The sequence below is a fragment of the Corylus avellana genome, chromosome ca7, assembly GCF_901000735.1.
Source record: "Corylus avellana chromosome ca7, CavTom2PMs-1.0".
Taxonomy (NCBI): Eukaryota; Viridiplantae; Streptophyta; class Magnoliopsida; order Fagales; family Betulaceae; genus Corylus; species Corylus avellana.
Window position 1 is genome coordinate 21562802 of NC_081547.1, and position 10487 is coordinate 21573288.

Here is a 10487-nt window from a genome sequence, read left to right on the forward strand (position 1 = left end):
TTAAATGAGTTGCGAATTATGGTTGACCTATATAGTTTTTATCCATGTATCAATACAAACCGAATGTGATAAACAACATTTATAGCTGACAATTTTTGATACAAATTTAATATAAAATTAACAAATGAAGATTAAGATATCTGACCCATTTAATTAAATAATTCATGCATAGCTTTTTGAGATGATTTGAGGTAGACACACGCGAAGTAAAAATGGACACCTCAACGGGGGACTATTTACCAAGGAAAATGTGACAAATTTAGGGTTCAATAATGGAGTTGCTCATTAGATTCGGTATCGCCTTTATTGCCTCTTAGTGCCAAATTAACAGTCCATAATCATTCCCTTAGTGGTGGGGAGATCTATAAGGCCCCAACACGTGATAAAACAAAATATGAACGGCCACATTATCTCCTGCCGCGTTACAACTTCAGGGGTCATTGTCCCACCCTCTCGTCTTGTTTTTATCTCAGTGCATGTGTCTCTCCCTGCCTTCCTATAAGACACATCACATGTTTCTACAGAGAGAGAGAAAGAAGAGAGAGAGAGAGAGAACGCAATCGAGCTTATTAGCAAGAAGGAGAGGCCAGGATTGCTCACAAATCCATAAAGAGGGTTGAAGCTGAAAGTCCCTTATCCTATCTTTTCTTCAAACCTTTTCACAAGATTTTCCTTAAAGCTCACTCTCACTCTTTCTAGCCTTCAACCCCCTCCACCTCTCCCCCCCTTTTGTTTTTCTCTCTTTCCCTCTTGTTCTTCCTCTTTGTGTCAATGATTTCTGAAATGGGTTTCTGAATTTGTATCAAAATATTACACACATATCTTCTGGGTTTTGAAGGAAATGGCCCCAAGGTCAGGCAGAGGCAAAGCAAGCAAAGCCAAGGCAGAAAGGAAGAAGAAGGAAGAAAAACGTCAGATTCTGAGATTCCTCTTTACTTACAAATTAAGAATCTCAATATTTTGATTATTAAATTTCTGATTTAATTTCGATCTCTTTGAGTTGTGCAGTAGTGCCTAGTGTTCTTGACATCACTGTCATCACCCCATATGATTCACAAGTTATTCTCAAGGTATATACCCATTTCTTTTTTCCTCCTTTTCTCCATAAATATCTTGTAATTTTGTTTTTTCTTTCTATTTTTCTAGTTAATTATGATGCATTTGGTTGGATTTTTGCTAACCAATGAAAAACTCTTGAAGGGTATCTCCACTGACAAGATACTTGATATAAGAAGGCTATTGGCTGTGCATGTAGAAACATGCCACCTCACCAACTATTCCTTATCTCATGAGGTGAGTTTTTCATTTCTCTTTTATTTTATGTCCAAATTTACTACCCTTTTAATTGTTTATAAATACTCCTGAAGACATAATAAAATTAATACTACCATTTAATAGTTTCTGTTTGCTAATTAGATACGATCCCTTTAATCTCGAGCTGACGTGGATCATAATTAAATCTTGGATTATCAGGTCAAAGGGCAGAGATTGAATGACAGGGCAGAAGTGGTTACCCTAAAACCGTGTTGTTTGAGAATGGTTGAAGGTAGGTGAAGCTCTCGTACTAGTAATTCAGCTTCCACCGCTAATGTCGGCTGCCTTTTATTACCCATTTATTTAATATATATATATTTTCATTATGACGTAGATTTTTGTCAGCTTAAACATATTCCAGCTAATTCAACAAAGATGTAGTAATATATGCAAGATGACCGTTAGAAAAAAAAAATAAAATAAAATAAAAATTACAGTATTTGTTAACAAAAGAAAATATAGATGAAAGAAAAATGTTTGAGGAGGTAGTGCAACTTGTATTAAAATTTTTCCTATAAACTTATTTGGTAGTTTATATTTTATAAAAATGAATGTATTTAGTGATTAGTGTGATAAATGTTTATACATTGTTATGTAAATTATCACATGATTAAATATTAAGTGACATAAACTATTACATTAATTTATAAACTATTACGCTCATCGATGAAAAGTTAATATGTTAACTTATTCAAAGCTGCCACAATTATGTCAGAAGAGATACACTTTTTATTTTACAATATTGGTTAACTTTGGTGTGAGTCACATGCGTATTCGAATTTGGAGGGTTGGGGTACCTGGGGATACCCTTTGTCTTTTGTGCTCGCGTGCACAATTTTTTTTTTTAATGAAATAAAGCTTAATTATATTGAAATACATATTTATCAAATATATAATATATATATATGCTAATTAAAGAACAGGTCTACTTAACTCCCTCAAATTACCACCCCAATGACAATTTACCATCTAAACTATCAATTGCGACAATTTATCCCTCAAACTATCAAAACAATGACAATGTACCCCTAATTTTAATAAAATGACAAAATTATCATTACTAAAATAAAAACAAAAATGCTAAAATTTATTTATTTTTTCAAAATATTAAGGATATTTTTGTCTTATTAAAAATTTTTATGAGTAATTTTGTCATTTTGTTAACATTAGGGATAATATTGTCATTATTTTGATAGTTTAGAGGGTAAATTATTCCAATTAAAGTGATAAATTGAAGGGATTAAGTGGAGAATTAAAAAAATTGAAGTTGTGACCGGTCCAAAAGTATTTCCCTTTTGTCTTGCTATATATAAAATCCTTTGAATTTATTGAAAAACAAAACGAGAAAAGTAAAATGGTAAAAGAAACCCACATTGGTTTCGTCGTCGAGCCCGTAGCATTAAATTTTGCAATCAGTTATCATCTACTTTTTCTTCCAATAATGACCCTAAAGAATGGTATAATTTACGCCACAGAAAAATGTTGGAAAAAAAATGAACGCTGATTGCATGGACTTATGCTTACTTAATTATTGCCCTAATTTGGTGAAATATTTACATCTGTGCCACTATCTTCAGAGGACTACACTGAGGAAGCCCAAGCCGTTGCGCACGTGCGGAGGCTACTGGACATCGCGGCCTGCACCACGAGGTTCGCCAAGACCAGAAGAGGCCCATCGACACCAGAATCCAGGTCCAAGAAAAGCAGGGCCCACCAGCAGGCCAAGAGTAACTCCGGCCCTCCTACGCCGCCAGATGGCGGAGCCCCGTCGATACCAGCGCCGTCCGTTTCCGCGGCGATCTCGGAGAACCTCGGGATGGCCGCCGTTCACCCCACGCCGAAGCTCTCCGACTTCTACGAGTTCTTCTCGTTCTCTCACCTCTCTCCTCCTATTCTACGTGAGTATCCCTCATTTGGTCTCTAGGGTTTTGGCCGAGAATTTGCTGTGTCGTTTTTCTTTTTATTTCCTTTAAATTATTTATTAATGATTTCCTTTAAATGTTATATATGTTTGTGTGAGGGTGTGACGTCGTTATGGTTAATTGGAAAAGGAGAAAATTTTATTATGACGTCGTTAAATTTGATTGTTTGGTAAATGATTATTGACTTGCAGATTTGAGGAGATGTGAGCAGAAGGATGTACCAGAAAGGCGTGATGGGGACTATTTTGAAATTCAGGTACTAGTACTACTACCATTCTTCTTCACTTCTTTGTGTTTCTTCTTGGCCTAGGTGAAGAAGGAACTTGATCCAAATATGCTTTGATAAAATTAATAATGAGTAGGATCAAACTAAGAATCCATATGGGCATGTAATTTCGAATGTTGAAAGTACGTTTTTAAACAAAATTGCAAAAAAGTGTTTCGTTTATGAGTGTTTTTAAAAAATGGCGGTTTGAAATTTTTTTATGTTTTCAAATAGTAGGTAAAGAACACACAATTTTAAAGGCTAAATCGCAATTTTATGAAGTGGTTGTTAAAATAGAACTTATTCTAAAAGTTTAAGTTGAGAAGAAATAGTAAATTTAAGATTAAACTGCGATTTTACTAAACGATTGTTGTTAAATCACCACTTATTCAAAAAGTTTAAGAGGATAAGAAATGATAAATTTAATAATTTGAATTAATATTTTAACACTCTCTCTCACTTGTGGGTTCAAATTCCAATTCAATAAGTGAGGTTCAACATGTAAAATATTTAATTGAAATGATGGGTTAATTGTAGAAACAAAGTTCGAATTCAGGACCTTTGCTTTGATATTATGTTCAATAACCATTTGTCTCAAAAGCTTAAGATAATAGAAAATTGTAAATTTAATCATTTTAATTAATATTTAACCACGCTCAACTGCATGTTTTAAAATTACTAATTTTAAATTGTATGTTTTGAAATTGCAAAACTAAATAGACCCTAAGTATTAGGTAGTTCAAGCTCAGTTAATTTATCTTTTTGACAATACCAACTTTTTATTTTTTTGATACTTACTTAAGCATTACGATGGTGGTTACTCAAGTATCCATTTATCAACTTAACCTTGAGTTGATTTTTGTAGTTAAATACAAAACTTATGGACGTTTTGTTTCATTACTAATGCTTTGTTTGTTTCGACGTAAAATATTTTCTAGAAAATGCTTTCCTATTTTTCAGTGCTGTACGATAAAAAATTGTGGTCAAATTGAAAATATTTTCGGTTTACCAAGAAGACCTTCGTTAATTTCTATAAATTAGTTTTCCTTTTTTAATACCGTAATTTTTTTTTTTTTTATTAGTTTGAACTTCTCCTACTCAAACCACTAGACCTCCGTCGGTCCATTGTTAGAGTTCACCTGACTATTGTCGGAGTTTGCCAGACTACTGCAAGAGTTTGTCGGACCTCTGTTAGAGGTCGCTGGAAGTTGTCGGCCTTTTCGTTGTCTCTCATTTTTAGTACGAGCCAAATGCTTAAAAATATATTTAATGATTTTGTTGGAAATATTGTCTTTACATGAGAGCCTAAATATTCCATTACTAATGAAAGAACAAATTCCTTATTATGATATATTAGGAGTTCATGTACTCCTTTCAATACGTTAGTTTGTTCTCCTTTCTCCCATTAACTTCTTGGCTCGCTACATGATATTTGTGTTTTAATTGATTCCTCCTTTCAATTGAGGTTGACTGAATCTCAGAATAAATTTTTTCTTTGACTAAAGAAGCTTAAAATGCAATTGATGCATACAGATTAAGATCTGCAATGGGAAGCTAATACGAGTGGTTGCATCAGTGAAAGGGTTCTATACCGTGGAAAAGCGGCTTCTACAAAGCCACTCCCTGGTGGATCTTCTACAACAGCTTAGCCGAGCTTTTGCCAATGTGGGTACTGTACATGTTTCTTGAATTTCAATATTGTATATCGCAGTTGCTTGAATTTCATACTCTTGTCTACATATGTTGCATATTGAACCACTCTGTAGATTTTCAAAGTTGGAAATATATTGCCTTGGAATCAACTCTTAGTGAAGTGCAAATTGCAAAGAGTAGGCCATTGCCGGAATTATGTCCGGATGATATATATAAGTAAACTGGCTAGAAAGCTTAGTATGCTTTTAAACGTTGGTGAAAATTCAAAAATTAGATTTTTGTTTTTCTTCTATGTAAATTCTTTAATCTACTGCCAAACCGAATCACCGCACGATGGTTACGTTATTTGTTATGAAATTTCATCAAAACCTGGAAAAATCCGACCACAACTAGATTTTTATTTCTGAAAATTTTTCTAATTTTGATTTCTTTCCTGGAATAAATAGCTGAATTTTCATTGGAGTTAATTTACATTCAATTTTGATTCCGGTCACCTACCAAACCGAATTTGTTGATTTCTGTAGAATAACCTTGGTCAGGTGAAGTTAGAATATCTCTTGCTAATTGGATTCTGCTGAAATTTTGTTTCAGCTCGTTGAAAGTCAACTGGACTGTCATGTTTTTCATCTGCTATATAATCTTGCTGTTCTGTTTTGAGCTTAACCTCTTAGTTTGTAACTAACAAATGTGTGATAAATGCAGGCATATGAAACTTTAATGAAAGCTTTTGTGGAACATAATAAGGTACATCTTCTATGTGTAAATAATTTTTTATTTTTATTTTTTAATTTCAATGTAATTTTCTTTTTAAAGCTAAAACGTATAAGCTTTTTCAATAAATCATTGAGTTCTCTTTGTTCCTTCCCTTTTCAGTTTGGTAATCTTCCATATGGTTTTCGAGCAAATACATGGATTGTTCCTCCATCTATTGCTGATTCTCCATCAGACTTCCCATTGCTACCAACAGAAGACGAAAATTGGGGTGGCAATGGTGGTGGCCAGCAAAGAAATGGTGAATCTGATCGTCGATCCTGGGCAACAGATTTTGCCATATTGGCTCACCTTCCTTGCAAAACTGAGGAGGAGAGGGTGGTCAGAGACCGGAAAGCGTTTTTGCTTCATAGTCAATTTGTTGATATCTCAATCTTTAAAGCTGTTGCAGCAATACGCCGTCTCATTGATTCCAATATGCATGCAAAGGATGATGCTACAAGAAGTCAAACAGGTTTAGTCCTGCATGAGGATCGTGCTGGGGATTTGTCCATTGTAGTAAAACATGATACAACTGACGCAAGCACAAAATCTGAAGTAAAAATTAATTACAATCAGTTATCCAATATGTCTGACAAGGAAACTGCTCAAAGGAATTTGCTCAAGGGCTTGACTGCAGATGAGAGTGTAGTGGTTCATGTAAGTACTTTTCTCCTATGCTGCAAGTTTATATATATATGTTCAAAATATGAGGAATATGAATCTATGCAAGTATATCGGTGAAGGCTTCGCTCTACATCATTGGATGCTACTCATCCATTTGCGCTTGGGTGTCGCTGATTTTCAGCTGGTCTATCTCTATTTATAAACCTAGTTTCATTTAAGCATTTTCGGTTTAGTTTCTTTCCTCAACATATGCATGTCTGCCTTATCCCAACTATTTTATAAGCTAGACCAATTCTATCTGCAGCCTTGTTCATTGAGGATCATATTTTTCTTTGATATCAAAGGCCAAGATGTCTATTCTACTACATGAATACCCACTTTTTTTGGTCTTCTCGTTGTCCTTGACATCTAAACGTCCTCAACCCTCACTAGTGGAACTTTTGCAGGATACTTCCTCCTTGGGTGTTGTCATTGTAAGACATTGTGGATACACTGCAACAATAAAGGTTGTTGGTAATGTGAAGAAGGAAAAGTTTGAGACTCAGGATGTTGAAATAGATGATCAACCAGATGGAGGAGCGAATGCTCTTAACATTAACAGGTTTGAAGGACAAGCTAATGCCTCATTACACGGTGTTTGATTTTTACTATTTGTAGTTGCATGCACATATCGCACACAGCAATACTGTGGGCTGGAATTAGTAGTATACCAATCATGTCAGTTGCATATGTTAATGGCGCCGAGGATTATTGCCTTATGTTTACTGAGAAAAGGAAAAAAAATCAAACTTTTTGAAGTTATTTTGTAAATGAAATAATGGCAGTTCAAAAGTAAAAATGAGGTTTTTGTTCGCTCTTTTAGCAAAAAAATGCCATACTTGTCATACAACATGATGCTCTGAGTATAATTATGGCTGTTAAAACCCTAAAGGGTTTCTGTCAGGGAAATTAATACTAAGAAAACTGGGCCGCAAAAATTGATTTCTTTTTTACTTGTCTAACAGACATGTTTGAATCTTCAAAGAGAATGGGTTCTCTCTAAAAAGTAAAAAGTGTGGAGAATTGCAAATCAATAGGGGTATTCTTCTACTGCATATATAACTCGCTAAATCGTAGATATGCATGTGGGACCGAAGATTTTTGGCTTTGAAAACAATTGCCAATGGATTTAGTTCATTTCACTGACACTGTTTTCTACGTTTTAGATACATGCAAATTAGTAGCTAATACTAAAATACAAGGTAAAGTATGAAAGATTTGTTAGGTTGTTATTGGTTCAATAGAAAGGATCAACTGCTTTTGAAGTGCTTTCAAGAGTTTAAACTATTGTTTTAAAAGGTTTGCCGATGCTACATGCATATTATCCAACGGACTGATCAAGTACAAAATTCTTTTACAGCTTGAGGTTTCTGCTTCATAAGTTTACTGCTGAATCATCAGGAGGAGGTTGGTCACCTCAGTCTAACTTGGATGGTTTAGAACTGCATAGATGTCTGGTAAGAAGAGTAATCAAAGAGAGCTTGAAAAAGTTGAAGGAAAAGCCAATTGATTCTAAGAAGTCCATCAGATGGGAACTTGGTTCTTCTTGGGTACAACATCTACAAAAGCAGGAAACTCAACCAGGAAACGATTCTAAAGGCCCTGATCATGATAATGAGGCTTTACATGCTGTCAAAGGACTTGGAAAGCAGTTTAAATTTTTGAAGAAAAGGGAGATCATAGAAAATGACTCTGAACCTGACAATATGCATGTGGAAACTGATTTGGGAGAACTAAGCAATGGGGAAGTCAACAAAACAGCAGAACTGGAGAAACTAATTTCTGAAGATGCCTTCTTCCGGCTCAAAGAAACTGGAACTGGTCTTCATTTAAAGGTTTCTTTGACACCCTTGTCAATGTGTCACATTATTCACTTGTTAATTCAGTTTGTAATCCGCTTTTTTTTTTTCCTCTTTGCTGCTCATTTTAACTAGAATTATTTAGAAAATAAACTTTACTTTGTTCTTGTGTTGTTATTATGGTACCATAATTATTTCTTATTATCTTTTGGACTTACTCAATGTGCTTCCTCCAACAGTCAATAGATGAGCTTATCAGCCTGGCACATGAATATTATGATGAAGTTGCACTACCAAAACTGGTAATATTCTTTTTATACACCGAGTTCTGTTACATGCTTAGGTTTACAATTATCATATGCAGAGGGTTATGAACTAAATATCTTACTTTGTTAGGTAACAGACTTCGGATCACTTGAACTTTCTCCAGTTGATGGCCGTACACTAACTGACTTCATGCATTTAAGGGGACTACAGATGCACTCTTTGGGTCGAGTGGTGAGAAAACAATCCCTCTATTTCTTTCTCCTTCTTTGCCTTCTCTTTCAACATTCTAAGTGAAAGCCCATCCGACTCTGGTCCTTGGGGAATCCTGGCAGGTTTTGGAACTTGTACGTGTGCAATATTTAATTTTGTTTGTCCTAATCTCATTATATAAATCAGGTTGAACTTGCTGAGAAACTTCCCCATATACAATCACTTTGTATCCATGAGATGGTTACTCGAGCCTTTAAGCATGTACTTAAAGCGGTTGTTGCCTCTGTTGACAATATCGAGGACTTTCCTGCAGCAATAGCTGCATCCCTAAATTTTTTACTGGGATGCTGCGAAATGGAAGACAACCAAGAATTGAATGATGACCATCTTCTTAGATTCGAATGGTTACAAATATTTCTAGCCAGAAGATTTGGTTGGATGCTTGAAGATGAGTTGCGGCATGTGAGAAAGTTATCAATTCTCCGAGGGCTTTGCCATAAGGTAATTATTGCTTTTTACTGCTCTTTCTATGATTTTTGTTCAAAGCATGATCATTGCTCGTCTTGTTATTCTTCTCCCAGGTTGGATTAGAGATGGTTTCAAGAGATTATGACATGGAAAACCCTTACCCATTCAGGGAGTATGATATCATCAGCATGGTTCCTGTGTGTAAGGTGGGAAACTCTCTTTCTCTCTCTCTCTCTTAGTTGCCACCTCTTTGATCCAACTACTTTGATCCAACTAATAGTGGATTTAAAATATCTTAGATCTTTGATAACTCTGTTTTTGATTTGATACTTATTATCTCATTGAGTAAGCTAAAATTGGCTTCAATGTATCTTAGATTTTTTGAATTTGTTCAACAGCATGTAGGATGCTCTTCAGCAGATGGACGGAATCTATTGGAGTCATCTAAAGTTGCTCTTGATAAAGGAAAGTTAGAGGATGCTGTTAATTATGGAACAAAGGTACTCTCCCATTAAGTCCATCATAAAAGACAACTGACTTCTTTTCTTAAATAGAAAACAGTAACTAATCTCACAGTATGTATTACTTGCATTTGAAGGCACTAGCAAAGATGATAGCTGTTTGTGGTCCCTACCATCGAACTACTGCAGGTGCTTACAGTCTTCTAGCAGTAGTTCTTTACCACACTGGAGACTTCAATCAGGTAAGAAAATCTGTCAGCTTTACTTGTGCAAAATATCTATTTTCTATTTCTTGAGGCAGAGTACTAGTCTACAGTTTGTTTAATTAAATGGATGCTATTGTGTTTAGGGCTAATAAAGTGTGCAATTCTCAAATTCAATCTATAGCAGATGTGGGCTTACATTATCTGTACAAACAAGTCGAACATAGATATGCTTTGCACAGCTATAAATTTCTGCATTTGGGATTTACATGTTTAAATACTGGTGTGCACCTTAGATTTTTTAGTTTGAACAATTTACAATCTCTGAGGCCATCAGTGCCATTGCACGAACATTTTATATGTGATGTTACTGCCAAGTGGTCTTGTGGGCTGTGTCTTTAAATTTGGTTTTCACCACGTGAGAGTGGTTATGGTGGTTTATATTCTAAATTTTAGGAGTTTTTTTCTCATTGCCTAGGCAACGATATATCAGCAAAAGGCTTTGGATA

The 10487-nt window shown here is 35.0% G+C and overlaps 1 protein-coding gene across 1 annotated transcript in view; it reads left to right on the forward strand.

Moving 5' to 3' along the window:
- Positions 1-467: 467 nt before the first annotated feature.
- Positions 468-10487, forward strand: part of LOC132188522 (protein REDUCED CHLOROPLAST COVERAGE 3) — a 21193-nt gene continuing 11173 nt past the window's right edge. The window contains 11 exon segments of the mRNA XM_059603003.1: positions 468-911; positions 1009-1070; positions 1201-1293; positions 1474-1546; positions 2892-3212; positions 3428-3492; positions 5035-5166; positions 5857-5898; positions 6028-6564; positions 6978-7132; positions 7931-8250. Coding sequence (XP_059458986.1) covers positions 842-911; positions 1009-1070; positions 1201-1293; positions 1474-1546; positions 2892-3212; positions 3428-3492; positions 5035-5166; positions 5857-5898; positions 6028-6564; positions 6978-7132; positions 7931-8250 — 1870 coding nt within the window. The 5' untranslated portion in view covers positions 468-841.